General features: G+C 50.6%; 1 protein-coding gene across 5 annotated transcripts in view; it reads left to right on the forward strand.

The window, feature by feature from the left end:
* The window catches only part of PRKAR1B (protein kinase cAMP-dependent type I regulatory subunit beta), a 186,798-nt gene that overhangs the window by 33,435 nt on the left and 136,205 nt on the right, over positions 1-17,158 (forward strand). For all 5 annotated transcript variants that reach the window (XM_033194641.1, XM_033194644.1, XM_033194643.1 and 2 more), the window contains exons 3-4: positions 15,361-15,531; positions 17,023-17,114. In XM_033194641.1, coding sequence (XP_033050532.1) covers positions 15,361-15,531; positions 17,023-17,114 — 263 coding nt within the window. The remainder of the gene's footprint in view (positions 1-15,360; positions 15,532-17,022; positions 17,115-17,158) is intronic.

Genomic DNA, 17,158 nt, shown 5'->3' on the forward strand with positions numbered 1-17,158 from the left:
GCACTTTGGGAGGTCGAGACAGGAGGATCGCTTGAGAGCAGCCTGGGCAACATAGCAATACAACATTTCTACAAATAATAAAACAAAAATTGTAGCCAGGCATGGTGGTGGTACACCTGTGGTCCCAGATAGTCAGGAGGCTGAGATGAGGAGATTGCTTGAGCCTGGGTGGTCAAGGCTGCAGTGAGCTATGATCACGCCACTATACTCCAGCCTGGGTAACAGAGAAATACCCTGTCTGAAAAAAAAAAAAAAAGGCTGGGCATGGTGGCTCACGCCTGTAATCCCGGCACTTTGGGAGGCCGAGACGGGCGGATCACGAGGTCAGGAGATTGAGACCATCGTGGCTAACACGGTGAAACCCCGTCTCTACTAAAAATACAAAAATTAGTTGGGCGTGGTGACAGTTGCCTGTAGTTCCAGCTACTCGGGAGGCTGAGGCAGGAGAATGGCGTGAACCTGGGAGGCGGAGCTTGCGTTGAGCCCAGATGGCGCCACCGCACTCCAGCCTGGGCGACAGAGCGAGACTCCGCCCCAAAAACAAAAACAAACAAAAAGCCCTTTTGACACCACTAGTGACTGGCTAAGGCGCTTCATTTGGTCACAATTTCGGTAGCCTGCTGACTGCGATGGGCTCTGTCTTGTGACCTCGCCCATCTCACTTGAAACTGTTTCTGTCTCCACGCCGGTCTCCATCATGGAACACAAGGTCATCGTAATTCAGATGGTGCTTCCCACGTGTAGGCTTGGGAAGGCGGCATCACTGACCCCTTCCTGACCAGCACAGGGCTCTCAGATTCCACCCCCACCGCAGGCCCACCCAGATACTTTCTTTTCTGGGCTGGACGTCTGCACTGCATCCCCCTGTGTGGGACGGGACAGGACCAGGACAATCCCCAGGGCTGGGTTACTTGATTCTGGGACACATTCTGGACTGAGCTTGACAGAGATCATCCTTCCTTTATCGCTGGCCACCTCTGACCCCATCTCTTCAGCCCCAAGACTGTCCCTGCACCCGCCAATCACCGAGTGACTGTGAGTAGCTGAGTCTGTGATCGTGACGGTTTATATGGCTTGAGGACATGGGGCTCTGACTTCGGTCCTGACTACGTTTTTGTTCAATCGCTCATTCATTTCTCAATTTTTTTGCCTGGTTCTTTTTTTTTTTTTTTTTTGAAGACGGAGTCTCGCTCAGTCCCCCAGGCTGGAGTGCAGTGGCGCAATCTTGGCTCACCACGACTTCCGCCTCCTGGTTTAAGTGATTCTCCTGCCTTGGCCTCCAAGTAGCTGGGATTACAGGTGCCTGCCACCACACCCAGCTAATTTTTATATTTTTAATAGAGATGGGGTTTCACCATGTTGGCCAGGCTGGTCTTGAACTCCTGACCTCAGGTGATCCTCCTGCCTTGGCCTCCCAAAGTGCTGGGATTACAGGTGTGAGCCACCATGCCTGGCCCTTTGCCTGGTTCTTGAGTGCACCTGGCACTGTGTCTCTGAGATGGGGGTGGGTAATGAACTCGTGCAACACGTCATCTTGGGGCCATGTGATGTGAGCTCCCACAGAGGTCTGAGCAGAAGGCACTGGAGGTGGGTGGGGGAAGGGGACCCAAAGGCTTCCTGTGGGGGTGGCATTGAAACGGGCTTTGAAGTATATGTAGGAGTTTGCCAGGCACATCGCCTGGGGCCTGGGCATTAGGGGAAGGAGGCCCCTGGTCCCTCTCTCCTTGGTGAGCTACTCTGGCTCCGGGCTAGTCTCTTTGGGAATGGCTTTGTGGGATCTGTTGGAGCTGAGCGTCCAGACAAGACCTCGTGTCTTGGTCCAGGGTCTAAACCCTGGAGCTTGTGTCTCGGTTCCAGGTCTGAACTCCAGTTCTCTGTGGGCCATTCCCGAGTCTGGGTCTCACTGGTTTTTTTGTTTGTTTGTTTGTTTGTTTTGTTTTGTTTTGTTTTGTTTTTGAGATGGAGCCTCGCTCTGTCTCCCAGGCTGGAGTGCAGTGGTGCGATCTCCACTAGCTGCAAGCTCCGCCTCCCGGGTTCACGCCATTCTCCTGCCTCAGCCTCCCAAGTAGCTGGGACTACAGGCGCCCGCCACCGTGCCTGGCTAATTTTTTTGTATTTTTAGCAGAGACGGGGTTTCACTGTGTTAGCCAGGACGGTCTTGATCTCCTGACCTCGTGATCCGCCCGCCTCGGCCTCCCAAAGTGCTGGGATTACAGGCATGAGCCACTACATCCGGCCAAGTCTGGGTCTCACTGTTATCTCAAAGGCAGTACATCTCAAACCCAACGCGTGTCGTCCATATTAAAAACAAAACCAAAAATGAAACATGAGTATTGTGCGGGTATGGGGGATGGGGAACCCTCGTGCACTGCTATCGGGAATGTGAGTTGGTGCAGCCACAGTGGAAGGAAGCTTGGCATTTCCTGGGAAAGTTAAACATGCGGATGACGCAGTACCTGGCAGTGCCACTCCTAGGTACACACCCTGAAGAATTGAGAACAGGTCTTCAAACACATACCTCTACATGAGCATTCGGAGCAGCACTGCATACAGGAGCCACGATGTGAAAACCCCACGTGTCCATCAGCTCAAGAGGACAATGTGGCCTCTCCACACGAGGGAAAGCTGCAGAAGGGAGTGAAGCACCTGACACGCGGCACAGCACGGACGAACCTTGGAGACGTAACGCCAGTGAAATGAGCCAGACGCAAGAGGCCAAATGCACAATTCTGCTTCTGTGAAGTAGCTGGAACAGGCAGTCTCACAAAGACAGGAAGCCGATTCAGGGCTGTCAGGGGCTGGGGTGGGCATCGGGGGGCAGCTGCTGAATGGCACAGGGTCTGCAGAGGTCCTGGATCTGGACGGAGGTGGTGGTTGCACAGCACGGTGAATGTGTCAACGCAGCTGAGTTGTGCACTTTAATATGGTTAATTGTTAACTTTAAGTTACATGACTTTTACCTCGATTAAAAAAAAAAAACAAAACCCTGGCAGAACACACTGGCTCACGCCTGTAATCCCAGCACTTTGGGGGCTGAGGCAGGAGGATCACTTGATATCAGGAGTTAGAGACCAGCTGACCAACGTGGGGAAACCCCCTCTCTACTAAAAATACAAAAATTAGCTGGGTGTGGTGGTGTACACCTGTAGTCCCAGCTACTCAGGAGGCTGAGGCAGGAGAATCGCTTGAACCCAGGAGGCAGAGGTTGCAGTGAGCCGAGATTGCGCCATTGCACCCCAGCCTGGGCGACAGAATGAAACTCCATCTTAATTTAAAAAAAAAAATCGGCCGGGCATGGTGGCTCACACCTGTAATCCCAGCACTTTGGGAGGCTGAGGCGAGCAGATCACCTGAGGTCAGGAGATTGAGACCATCCTGGCTAACATGGTGAAACCCCATCTCTACTGAAAATACAAAAAATTAGCCAGGCATGGTGGTGGGCACCTGTGGTCCCAGCTACTTAGGAGGCTGAGGCAGGAGAATGGCGTGAACCCGGGAGACAGAGCTTGCAGTGAGCTGAGATCTCACCACCGCACAAGACTCCATCTCAAAAAAAAAAAAAAAAAAAATTCCCACTCACCTGCTCAAACAAACTCTCTCTTCTCGGCCCCCTCCAGCCTGCAGGGCGTCTGGGATGAAGCCCCAGGTTTTCCTACTATGGGGTTGAGAACCTACCTTTCCCTGTCTGGGCTGTCCTGCCTCTTACCCTGTCTCTGAATAAACCTGTGTAGAGTGCCTGAGTCGGCCTCCAGCTGTGTCCCTGCCTCCCCACCCTTCAGGAGGCAATGTGAACTGCCTAAAAATTACTCTGGTATGATGAGTGCCATTTTGCCTGCGGCTTCTGTTTCTCCCGGGTGACTGCAGAGCCTCAGTGTTGATGTAAACAATTTGCACCGTGGTTGGGGGGAGCAGTCACGACCGACCTCTCTCAACTCCCAGGCTTCAGGTTCCTGCCGACTCACTCTTACCTCTATTATTGCTACTATTTCTAGTAATTTCTACAAACAAAGGCCCGGAACCCATCACTTGTGATGCACCTGCCATTTTCCTTCCTGCCTGCCTTCCTTCCTGCCTGCCTTCCTTCCTGCCTGCCTGCCTTCCTTCCTGCCTGCCTTCCTTCCTGCCTGCCTGCCTGCCTTCCTTCCTTCCTTCCTTCCTTCCCTCCTTCCCTCTTTCCTTCCTTCCTTCCTTCCCTCCCTCCCTCCTTCTCTCCCTCCCTTCCTCCTTCCCTCCCTCCCTCCCTCCCTCCCTCCTCCTTCCTTCCTTCCTTCCTTCCTTCCTTCCTTTCGACGGAGCTTCGCCCTTGTTTCCCAGGCTGGAGTGCAATGGCACTGTGTAACCTCTGCCTCCCGGGTTCAATCGATTCTCCTGCCTCAGCCTCCCAAGTTGCTGGGATGACAGGCGCCCACCACCACATGTGGCTAATTTGTGTATTTTTGGTAGAGATGGGGTTTCACCATGTTGGTCAGGCTGGCCTCGCACTCCCGACCCCAGGTGATCTGCCTGCCTTGGCCTCCCAAAGTGCTGGGGTTACAGGCGTGAGCCACCGCGTCTGGCCCACCTGCCATTTCTAGTGAGACCTCCTGGTTTGTGTAGGAGCAATGGATGCCGATGTGGTGATGTTCCTGAGTGGGTCCTGTACAGCCGATCCCTGAGGTCGATTAGAATGAGAACGTATTTGCAGCGTCTCACCCTTGATCTCTGTCTCCCAGTGATTCAGCCTGGGGATGGATGTGAGCAAGGGACTCGCAGCTCCAGGGAGGCGTCTATGCCATTCTGAGAGATTGTGAGATGGCCCGTTGTCATGGTGACTGGAGAGGGATGAGGTGTTTCCTTGGCAGGGAGTTCAGGGGACACGCTGTCCTCCGCAGGAGGTGATTGCTGGTGTCTGCAGAGCCCACTGGGCCATCCCCACCGCCCCCGGATTCCCCTCCCCGGCGTTTTGTCCATGAGAGAACCGCTCTTGACTGTGTGAGGTCACGGCGCTGGGCTTCCAACAGCTCCGTGGAGACCTGGACGGAGGCCACGTGCCATTCAGCGCCTGGCAGGGCGTCTGCCCCACTTTGGGCTGTCCAAAAGGACTGCCTGTAGGCAGGAGGGCGTGTGGACATGGATCACCGGTAATGCCCGGCTCTTGTCTTCATTTGCTCCCCCTGCTTAGCTGTGCTGCGCTGGGGGGCCCCAGCTGCATCTTCGTCCCTGGGAGTGGAGGCCCTCCCTCTCCATCAAAGCCGCCCTCCTACACCCCTCCTGACTAGGCAGGGGATTTGGAATCTCACTGTTTTTAGAAGAGATATCTTGATTGATAGAGAGTTCCTGATCTTGGCCTGGCCGGGTTCCCCGTCATCTGTGGGCTCTTTTCATGGATGGAAACCCATTTCCACTGGCCGGTTTGAGTGGCTGTGGGACCCTTTGGGTTGGATTTGCAGTGGGCCAGTGGGAAGGAGGGTTCCCAAGTGCAGGCTGCCATTTCTAGTGAGACCTCCTGGTTTGTGTAGAAGCAATGGATGCCGATGTGGTGATTTTCCTGAGTGGGTCCTGTGCAGCCGATCCCTGAGGTCGATTAGCGTGGGGTGGCCAGCAGTGGAGACGCCAGCTGCCAGGCCTGGTGAGCAGGATGCAGTGGAGACCGGTCACCCTCAGAGCCGGCACCCATTCAGTGCAGCTGGAGACAGGACTGCTGGGCGTTGCGTTAGTTTACACTCAGGCCTCTGAGTGTCTGAGAAGCACCAGCCCCTTCCTGAGGAGCCCCGTCTTCTGGGTGTGCACCTGGTGGGGGCATTGCTTCTGGGACTTGTTATGTATTTAGGTGGTTTTAGTGGTGTTTATGTCTGCACAGTGGCACGCAATAGTTTACTTTTATTATGACATGGTTTCTTCCAATTTGTTTGTGTTGTGTTAACATTACAGCAACACGCACGAAGTTGAAGAAATTCCATGCTGATCCCAGTAGCTCAGCACTTGAAATGTTTTTCTGTTGTTGTTGATGGCTTCTTATTTAACTTCTTTTTTTTTCCAACCTTTATTTTAGGTTCGGGGGTACATGTGCAGGTTTGTTACATGGGGATGTTGTGTGGCGCTGTGGTCTAGGATATGAATGACCCCACCACTCGGGTGGTGAGCATGGCACCCAACAGGTCATTTTCCAACCCTCACCCCCTTCCCCTCTCAGCTCTTGTTTTTGAGACAGAGTCTCAGTCTGTCCACCCAGGCTGGAGTGCAGTGGCACGACCTTAGCTTACTGCAACCTCTATCTCCTGGGTTCAAGTGATTCTCCTGCCTCAGCCTCCCGAGTAGCTGGGATTACAGGAGCACACCACCAGGCCTGGCTAATTTTTGTATTTTCAGTAGAGATGGGGTTTCACCATGTTGCCCAGGGTGGTCTCGAACTCCTGGCCTCAAGTGATTCTCCTGCCTTGGCCTCCCAAAGTGCTGGGATTACAGGCGTGAGCCCACCATGCCTGGCCTCCCTCCCTCAGCTCTTTAAAAAATGTGTTATTGGCTGGGTGTGGTGGCTCACGCCTGTAATCCCAGCACTTTGGGAGGCCAAGGTGGATGGATCATAAGGTCGGGAGACTGAGACCATCCTGGCTAACACGGTGAAACCCCGTCTCTACTAAAACTACAAAAAAATTAGCCAGATGTGGTGGCAGGCACTTACAGTCCCAGCTACTCGGGAGGCTGAGGCAGGAGAATGGTGTGAACCCAGGAGGTGGAGCTTGCAGTGAGCTGAGATCACGCTACTGCACTCCAGCCTGGGCGGCAGCATGAGACTCTGTCTCAAAAAAAAAAAAAAAAAAAGGCTGGGCGTGGTGGCTCAAGCCTGTAATCCCAGCACTTTGGGAGGCCAAGACGGGCGGATCACGAGGTCAGGAGATTGAGACCATCCTGGCTAACATGGTGAAACCCCGTCTCTACTAAAAAATACAAAAAAACCCCCCAAAAACTAGCCGGGCGAGGTGGTGGGTACCTGTAGTCCCAGCTACTCGGGAGGCTGCGGCAGGAGAATGGCGTAAACCCAGGAGGCGGAGCTTGCAGTGAGCTGAGATCTGGCCACTGCACTCCAGCCTGGGTGACAGAGCGAGACTCCGTCTCAAAAAAAAAAAAAAGTGTTCTCTTTGGGTTCTTTTTTATATGCAAGCTCTCCTCCCCATCCCCTCCTTATCCTCCCCGTCTTTTTCTTTTGTTGCATGGTTGTAGTCAAAGCCCAGATAAAATACCAAGTAAGAAAAGAAGGAAAGTGTTTACAATTTTGTTAATATATCTTGGGTTACTCTGTGATGTGAATTTAAAATGTTGTTTTCTTCAAAAATTGAAATAATTTTTTTGTTTATTATTATGTTTTTGGATTCTAGCATTTCCATTTGGCTTTAAAAACATTTTCCTTTTAGTTCTGTTCCAGTGTTCTCAGTTTTGTCCTTTATTTCCTCAAACATACTGAGCCTAATTATTTTAAAGTCTTTGTCCACAAATTCCATGATCTGCTTCCCCTGGGGGGATCTCTTTGTATTGTCTGTTGCTTCTCTTGATTTTTGATCACATGATCTTGTCTCTTTGGTCACATGATCTTGTCTCATTGATATTTATTAAACAAATATGTATTAAGCATTTACTGTACATAGGCACTGCTTTAAGCACCAGAGATTTAGCTGTGAATCAAGCCCAGGCAGTATCCTAGTGAGGGAGCCAGACAATAACCATAGTTAAGATGCAAAGTACATCAGATATGTAACTGTGAGACCGTGTCCCCTGCTGAGAGGACTGCAGAACGCTGGAGGGGAGGAGAGGCGTGTTGGGAGGGTTTTCCTGCACCAAGAAGTTCACATTTGAGTGGAGACTTAGGGAGGGAAGGGAGGAGTCCCAAGACATCGATGAAGGCTGTCCTTGGCAGAGAATCGCAAGTGAAAGGCGGGAGTGTGTTTCGTGTGGGAGGACAGCAGAGAGCCCTGGGGCAGGTGAGGGGAATGGGGCTGAGGGCGGATCATGCAGGGCCTTCCTGGTTGACATAATTCTGTTTCAACTCAGATCAGAGGCCATTGGAGGGTTCTAGTGGGCAGGGGAGTGTGCAATCTGTCTTGTATTTTTTTTTTTTTTTTGTGATGGAGTCTCACTCTGTCACCCAGGCTGGAGTGCAGTGGCGCTATCTCAGCTCACTGCGACCTCCACCTCCCAGATCAAGTGATTCTTCTGTCTCAGCCCCCTGGGTAGCTGGGATTACAGGCACACACCACGACGTCCAGCTACTTTTTTGGTATTTTTCTAGTGGAGATGGGGTTTCTTTCTTTTTTTTTTTTTTGAGACAGAGTCTCCCTCTGTCGCCCTGGCTGGAGTTCAGTGGCGCGATCTTGGCTCACTGGAAGCTCTGTCTCCCGGGTTCACGCCATTCTCCTGCTTTAGCCTCTCGAGTAGCTGGGACTACAGGCACCCGCCACCACGCCCGGCTAATTTTTTGTATTTTTAGTAAAAATGGAGTTTCGCTGTGTTAGCCAGGATGGTCTCAATCTCCTGACCTCGTGATCCACCTGCCTCGGCCTCCCAAAGTGCTGGGATTACAGGCGTGAGCCACTGCGCCCGAGTTTTTTTTTTTTTATTTTTTATTTTTGGAGGTGGAGTGTTTTTTTGTCACCCAGGCGGGAGTGCAGTGGTACGATCTCGGCTCAATGCAACCACTGTCCCCCGGGTTCAGGTGATTCTCCTGCCTTAGCCTCCCGAGTAGCTGGGATTACAGGTGCCTGCCTGGCTAATTTTTGTATTTTTAGTAGAGATGGGGTTTCACCATGTTGGCCAGGCTGGCTTTATGACCTCAGGTGATCTCCTGCCCTCAGGTGATCTGCCCTCCTCGGCCTCCCAAGGTGCTGGGTTCCAGGCGTGAGCCACCACACCGGGCCTGTGTTGTATTTTATGTGGCTAGCGTGTGTGTAGATTTACCCCCACACTTCCACGTTCTTTGGTTCATTTCTTCCAGCATTTCCAAGTTTCCCCCAGTGGTCATTTTCTTCCTGTCTGAGGTACAGCTCCTAGTGTTTTCCTGCCAGTGGGCCTATCGGGAATGGATTTTTCCGTGTGTTTGTCTGCAGTTGGCTGTATTTCACCCTCATTTTTGAAGGCTGTGTTCACTGGGTATAGAATTCTAGGTTGGCAGTTAGTGGATGAGGAGTAGAACCTCGATGCTGTCTTTCTTGTCTTCTGATTTTTGTTATTTCCATCGAGAAGTCAGCCGTCAGGTCTGTGATGCCCTTTTGAAGGTAATGTCTTTTCTTTTCTTTTCTTTTCTTTTTTGAGACAGAGTCTCCCTCTGTTGCCCAGGCTGGCATGCGGTGATGCAATCCCAGCTCACTGCAACCTCTGCCTCCCGGGTTCAAGCGATTCTCCTGCCTCAGCATCCCGACTAGTTGAGATTACAGGCACGCACCACCATGCCTGGCTAATTTTTGTATTTTTAGTAGAGACAGGGTTTCACCATGTTGGTCAGGCTGGTCTTGAACTCCCAACCTCAGGTGATTCACCTGCCTCGGCCTCCCAAAGTGCTGGGATTACAGGCGTGAGCCACCACGCCTGGCCGGTAATGTCTTTTTCTTCTGGCTGCATTTTAGGTTTTTCTCTGTCTTTGTTTTTTTTTTTTTTTTTTTTTTTGAGACGGAGTCTTGCTCTGTCACCCAGCCTGGAGTGCAGTGGCCGGATCTCAGCTCACTGCAAGCTCCGCCTCCCGGGTTCCCGCCATTCTCCTGCCTCAGCCTCCCGAGTAGCTGGGACTACAGGCGCCACCACCTCGCCCGGCTAGTTTTTTGTATTTTTTAGTAGAGACGGGGTTTCACCGTGTTAGCCAGGATGGTCTCGATCTCCTGACCTCATGATCCGCCCGTCTCGGCCTCCCAAAGTGCTGGGATTACAGGCTTGAGCCACCGCGCCCGGCTTTTCTCTGTCTTTGGCTCCTGCGGTTTACCATGCTATGCAGGTTTATCCTGTGTAGGAGTTTGTGTGCTTGTTGAGTCTGTGGCCTGATGTCTTTTATTCGTTTAGGAAAATTCTTCCTCATGATCTCTTCAAACATTGCTTCTGCTGTATTCTCTCCCCTCCATCTGGAACTCAAATTCACATAAACTGGAGCTTTTTGCCATAGCCCACATGCTCTTCAGCACTTTTCTGTAGTTGCTTTCCTTTCCTGTCTTTGTACTTCAGTCTGGATATTTTCATCTGTTTTCCAGGTTATTAATTTCTTCCCTTGTGTTTCTCATCTGCTGTTAAACCCATCCACCAAGTTCTTAGTTCCAATTTTTATGTTTTTTAGATTCTCGCATTTCCATATGCCTTAAAAATTATTTTTTTTCTTAGTTCCTTGCCAGTGTTCTCGGTTTCATCTTTTATTTCCTTGAGCATACTGAGCATAATTATTTTAAAGGCTCCGTCCATTAATTCCATGATCTGCATCCCTTGAGGGGATTGTTTTGTGTTGTCTGTTGCTTCTCTTGGGTTTTGATTACATGATCTTGTCTCTTTGTATCTGAGTTATTTTTGATTGAGTTCCCAGCATTACATATGAAGAATTAAAGAGAAAATTTGAAGCTGATATATTCCCTTTGAGAGAATCTGTAATTGCCTTGGAAAAATGGCTAACCTAGGGGTGCTGGCAATCCTGGATCACTGTGATCCAATTAGGGACTAAGATGATTTGAGCTGAGCTTCAGTCCCAGGGAGGCTGGCTTAATCCCAGCTCATCCTTCCTTCTAGTGTCCACAGAAAATCTTTTGGGCCAAAGCACAAAATCTGGAGGATTTACTAGGATCCCTTTCCCTAGGCAGGCCCTAAATTCCAGTTTTGGTCTTTCCTACCTCTGCAAATCTGTTGAAACCTCAGCCTGTCATTTCTCGGCTGCTTGTTGTAGACACTTCTCATGGTTCCAAGTGCTGTGTTCGCCTCTCTGGGTTTCTGTCTCCTTGAAATTGGCCTTGTAATTCTTCTCTGCTGTGGTAGCTCTACGATGCTTTCAAAAATACATTTTTAACATTTCATCAAGGTTTTCTAGTCAATCTCTCCAGAAAGCTCAATCTAAACAACTTAGTTTGTCATTACCAGGAGTAAAAACCTGATTTGTGCTTTAATAAAATACCTAACTGCAAGAATAGCCATCTCAATATTCTAGATGAGAGACGAATGCTGGCTTGGGTCAGAGTGGTGGTAAATAATAACTAAAATTTTCAACACCCTCTGTTGACTTTGGGCAATTCCAGATGACCCCACCTTCTCTCTCCATCTTCCCAGCATAGTTGTATCACCATTTCAAAATCATTTATTATTTCCCTTCTAAAATCCTAAACTTTAAATAATACACTAACCCCTTTATAATTTCATTGTGAACTATATTCTTTGATTCTCCATTTTAAAAGGCAAAGGTCTTCACATATCCACCCTGCTTAGTTTCCTCTTCAAAATTTTATTACCTTTTTGTTATCTGAACTTTTCATTTTGCATTGTCTGCGTTGATAATATTTATTTATTTTTTTCAAAAACAGAATTATGCTTTTTATGCTTTGTCTGTAAGTACATTCTTTTTTTTTTTTTTTTTTTTTGAGACGGAGTCTCGCTCTGTCGCCCAGGCTGGAGTGCAGTGGCCGGATCTCAGCTCACTGCAAACTCCGCCTCCCGGGTTCATGCCATTCTCCTGTCTCAGCCTCCTGAGTAGCTGAGACTACAGGCACCCGCCTCGTCGCCCGGCTAGTTTTTTGTATTTTTTAGTAGAGACGGGGTTTCATCGTAGTAGCCAGGATGGTCTCGATCTCCTGACCTCGTGATCCGCCTGTCTCGGCCTCCCAAAGTGCTGGGATTACAGGCTTGAGCCACCGCACCCGGCCTGTAAGTGCATTCTAAAAGTTAAAAATTATCAATCAAGTATACTGGGGAAACGCCTTTATTATAACTACAAACATGAATGCTAGTTTAGCTGGGTATAAAGGTCTAGCTTGAAAGGAAGTTTCCTTCAGAATGTTGGAGGCTTCGTTTCATTGTTCTCTAGTATCTAGTGTTTCTTTTGAGAAGTTTGAGCCATTCTTACTGTCAGTCCTTTGTAGGTGACCTGACTTTTCTCTATGGGAGCTTTTGGAAAATTCTCATTCCTGGAAGTACAGTGTAAGAGATCCTTTTACTAGGATGAAAATCTTGTGGGCTCTGTCAACCAAGACACTCATGTTCTTCAGTTTAGGGAAATTTTTCTTTTATTTCTGGCAAATTTCTATTTTATTTTGTCTTCTGGAACTGGTGTTAATCAGATATTGAGCCTCCTGGAATGTTTTTGCTATATGTGTATATATATAAAAAACATATTATATATATATATACACACACACACATGTTTTTTCTCTTTTTGTCTCTTTTCTAGATATTTTCATGGTGTATCTTCCTACTGTTATATGTATATTTTATATGTAACATGAATTGTATTAATTAATATAAAAAATTACATTCATGGACCTCCCAACATCACCACATTGAGGATCAAATTTCAGGGGGGACAAACAGCATCCAACTCACAGAAGATGATAATGGGGATTGTGGTTATGTTTTAACAAGTTGTATTTTAGAGATAGATATTGAAGTATTTAAAATGCTATATCTGAGATTTGCTTCCATCCTGTGTGTGTCTGTGTCTGTGTCTGTGTGAAGTGTGTGGAGGTGACAGGAAATAGGACTGCCTCCATTTGGATAATGGTTGAGGGTGGGTGACGGTCGTTTGGTGATTCATTGTATTACTCTGTCTACTCTTGTGTAGTTTGGGAATTTCCACAGTAAAAGGGAAGAGGAGGAGCAGCCACAGGACACCTGGGCTTCTGGCCTTGGGGGACTGCCCGGCTCCCGGGCTCCTGGGCTCCTGTAGTCCCAGGTCTGGATCTTGATGACTTTCACCCATGGTATCTGCATCTGTCAGAGCATCTGTGCCCCTGGAGGGTGGGCACCTCAGAACCGCGGTCTCAGCCTTGTCACAGGTGGGCACGTCTGGGTCTTGGGGTGTCAGAAGGCATTGGTAGGGAACTTGGCCTGGTTGCCCCTGAATTCCTCCTCCACCTCCTGGTCCATGAAGCAAGGCCCTGCCTGATGGGGCTGCCATCTTTTTTTGGGAAGCTCCCCAGCTGTGGGGGACCAAAGCCCTCAGAGGACCAGCAGGAAGGCGGGAAGCTGGATCAGGGTGAGGCCGGGAGGGAGAGCGAGGGCCTTGTGTGCCTGATCTGTGTGAGGGGTTGGGGGCCGCACCCACCTCGAGGCTGAGTAGGGCATGAGTGACCAAGGTGAACACTCAGGACACGTGAGCCAGCATTGCTTCTGCACACAGAGCAGTTCGTATCTGTTAGGACAGGTTGAAATCTCTTTTCCTTAAAATAATTTTTTTTCTCTTTTTTTTTTGAGATGGAGTCTCGCTCTGTTGCCCAGGCTGGAGTGCAGTGGCACGATCTCGGCTCACTGCAAGCTCCGCCTCCCGGGTTCATGGCATTCTCCTGCTTCAGCCTCCCGAGTAGCTGGGACTACAGGCACCCGCCACCACACCCAGCTAATTTTTTGTATTTTTAGTAGAGAAGGGGTTTCACTGTGTTAGCCAGGATGGTCTTGATCTCCTGACCTCATGATCCACCCGCCTTGGCCTCCCAAAGTGCTGGGGTTATAGGTGTGAGCCACCGTGCCTGGCCAACACATTTTTTTTGAGATATGGTCTCACTATGTTGCCCAGGCTGGTCTTGAACTCCCGGGGCCAAATGATCCTCCCTAAGTGCTGGGATTATAGGTGTGAGCCACCACACCCGGCCTGAAGCCACCACACCCGGCCTGAAGCCACCACATCCCGCCTGAAGCCACCGCACCTGGCCTGAAGTCTCGTCTCTTCTTGCTACAATGCCAGGGACACGTGTCTTCATTTCCCCTCACAGATAAGTCCCAGTGAGGTCAAGCAACTTACTAAGGGTCACACAGCACTCTAGGAAAGGAGTGTGCTCAGCTATGGTCCCCATGAGTTGGGCTACCTGGTGTGGCCTTAGGACGGGGACTAGGCTCCTGGGTTCTCCAGGCTGCCTGGCACTGCTGATTCCTGCTTTTTCCTCTCCCTCCTCCCTACGCCCTCCTCCCTTTCTCCTTCCTCCTTCCCTCCTTCCTTCCTCCCACCCCTTACTTCACCCTTTTCCCAAAGAGGCAGAATTGCAGCAAGAAAGGGGCTCAGCTCAGGGCCAGGTGTGTCCTCAGACCACAGAGCCCCCCCGTCCCTGGTCCTAAGCCCACCTTTGAGGGTGGTGGAGGTCAGTGTTTAGGCTGCAGGTTATGCAAACAGAAGTCCTCCAGGTGCAGGAGGAAAGGCACATCTGCCCTGGTGGGACTGAAATGCACAGGCTAAGACCACGCCGGATGCATGAGGCTTAGAGTGGCTGAAGAGCTGTGGACAGTGGTCGGTGCACTTGTCTGTGGGCAGGAGCAATGTCTGCAGGGGTGGTGCGTCCTGCCATCCACAGCTCAAGGCAGGATGGGCTTTGGAGCAACCCCAAGCCACGTGGAGGACACAACCATGGTTGTTGCACGGTGACTCGGGGCTCAACTTCCAGTCCCCTCCTCCCAGCAGACCTCCAGGTGCTTGTCATCTCAGCCTCCATAAACCCCACGCCAGTTCAGCCTCTCACCCACTTTAAAAAGCAAATTAAAGTTTTAATTTTCAGATAATTGTGGATTTACAGGCAGTTATAAAAATTACCCAGACAGCCTCACTCACTTTATTTTTCAATGTCTCACAAAACTGATACATACACAGAAATGTTGACAGGTTCTCAGAAACTACGACTCTAGGTGAAACCACTTACAGCTGGTTCTTTTTTTTTTTTGTAGGGACAGGGTGTATTAGTCCATTTTCAAACTGCTATAAAGAACCACCTGAGACTGGGTAGTTTATAGAGAGGTTGAATTAACTCACAGTTCCTCATGGCTGGTGGGACCTCAGGAAACTTATGATCATGGCAGAAGGCGAGGGGGAAGCAAAGCCCCTTTTTCACAAGGCGGCAGGAAGGAGAAGTGCTGCGTGAAGGGGGAGGAGCCCCTTGGAAACCCATCAGCTCTCATGAGAACTCCCTCACGATCACAGGAACAGCAAGGGGGAAACCGCCCTCATGATTCAATTGCCTCCACCAGGTCTCTCCCTGGACACGTGGGGATGATGGGGGTTACAATTCAAGATGAGATTTGGGTGGGGACACAAAGCCTAACCCTATCTCCAACTCCTGCGTTCAAGCGATCCTCCCACTGGGCCTCCCACAGTGTTGGGATCACAGGCGCGAGCCCTGTGCCGGGCTACAACAGCCAGGTTCTTACTTCCTTTCTGTGTTTTCCTCTCCCACACAGGAAGAAAACAGGCAGATTTTGGCGCGGCAGAAGTCGAACTCACAGTCGGACTCCCACGATGAGGAGGTGTCGCCCACCCCCCCGAACCCCGTGGTGAAGGCCCGCCGCCGGCGAGGAGGCGTGAGCGCCGAGGTGTACACTGAGGAGGACGCCGTGTCCTATGTCAGGAAGGTGAGGCTCACGGGGTTCCCGTCCCCAGGCCTCGGCATGTGGCTGTCACCCGTGAGCTCCCTGGACCCCCACAGGGCACCCTCGTCCTCCTGAGGCCTCAGTGTCATTTTGGTTGGAGGGAGGACTACGTGGGTGATGGCGGACGCAGTTCTGGGCGGGATTGGTTTGTTACTGTCTTTGCCAGATGAGCTGAGCTCGAATTCATGGGAGCAGCTCTGTGTGGGGTCTCTGCAGCCCCAGGGCGGCTTTAGGATCCTCGCAGGCTCAGGGAAGGGAAGGGACTCGCTAGCACCCAGGTCCTTGGAGTCAGCAGAGACACTGTCCTGGGCTGTGTGCCTCCCATGCTCCTGCAGCCTCTCTCGTCTCTTCTTATACAGGCACAAATCCCATTATTCAGGGCCCTCCTCTCATGACCCCATCCAACCACAGCCACCTCCCAAAGGCTTCTCTCGGAATACCATAGCTGGTTAGGGCTTCCACATGTGAATTTCTGGGGAGACACAAGTCAGTCTCCAATACCGTCTTAGCCATTTCTGAGTGCATGGTTGAGTGGCATTAAGCACATTCTCATTGTTGTGGAATTGTCACCACCACCATATCCAGAACCTTCTTACCTTGCAGAACTGAGACTCTGTTTCCTAAACACGCACACCCCATTCCTTTCCCCAGTGCTTAATACTTTTTTGTTTGTTTGTTTGTTTATTTATTTATTTAGTTTTTTGAGACAGAGTCTCGCTCAGTCGCCCAGGCTGGAGTGCAGCAGCACGATCTTGGCTCACTGCAAGCTCCGCTTCCCGGGTTCACGCCATTCTCCTGCCTCAGCCTCCTGAGTACAGGAGCTGTACAGGGGACTACAGGCGCCCGCCACCTCGCCCGGCTAATTTTTTTGGTATTTTTAGTAGGGACGGGGTTTCACCATGTTGTCCAGGATGGTCTTGATCTCCTGACCTCGTGATCTGCCCGTCTCGGCCTCCCAAAGTGCTGGGATTACAGGCGTGAGCCACCGCGCCCAGCCCTTAATACTTTTATAATCAGCTAATTAAAGCTAGCACAAGCACTGTTAAACATTTATTAGGGCACTCCGCCTCTGGGGTCTTCTACCTCCCTGAGACCCAGAACCTCAGTCTAACCATGAGAAGAACCTCAGATAAACCCAAATTGCAGGACGCTCTGCAGAATGCCTGACGAGCCCTGCTCGTGTCACATGAGGAGAGTGTGAAGAACTGTCGCAGACCAGAGGGCACAGGGGAGACAGGACAGAGTCCTGGGAGGCTGAGGCGGGAGGAACACCTGAGCCCAGGAGGTCTGCAGGGAGCTGTGATCAAGACTGTTTAAAAAAAAAATAGTGGTGAAATACACATTAAACTTCAAATTGCATGTTTGTACCATTGCCTGATAACGGCAAGCTGAGGGTGGAATAGGGAGATTTCAGGCCGCGTCACAGCATCAGGCCAGGGTGGCTCACGTGGTGATGTTTTGGTTCTGCTTCAGGTGATTCCCAAGGACTACAAGACCATGACTGCACTGGCCAAGGCCATCTCCAAGAATGTGCTCTTCGCTCACCTGGATGACAACGAGAGGAGGTAGGCAGACTCGTCCCCCGCCCCGGCATCACCGCCGCCCTCCC

Source organism: Trachypithecus francoisi, unplaced genomic scaffold, assembly GCF_009764315.1.
Source record: "Trachypithecus francoisi isolate TF-2019V2 unplaced genomic scaffold, Tfra_2.0 Lachesis_group4, whole genome shotgun sequence".
In the NCBI taxonomy this organism is placed as follows: domain Eukaryota; kingdom Metazoa; phylum Chordata; class Mammalia; order Primates; family Cercopithecidae; genus Trachypithecus; species Trachypithecus francoisi.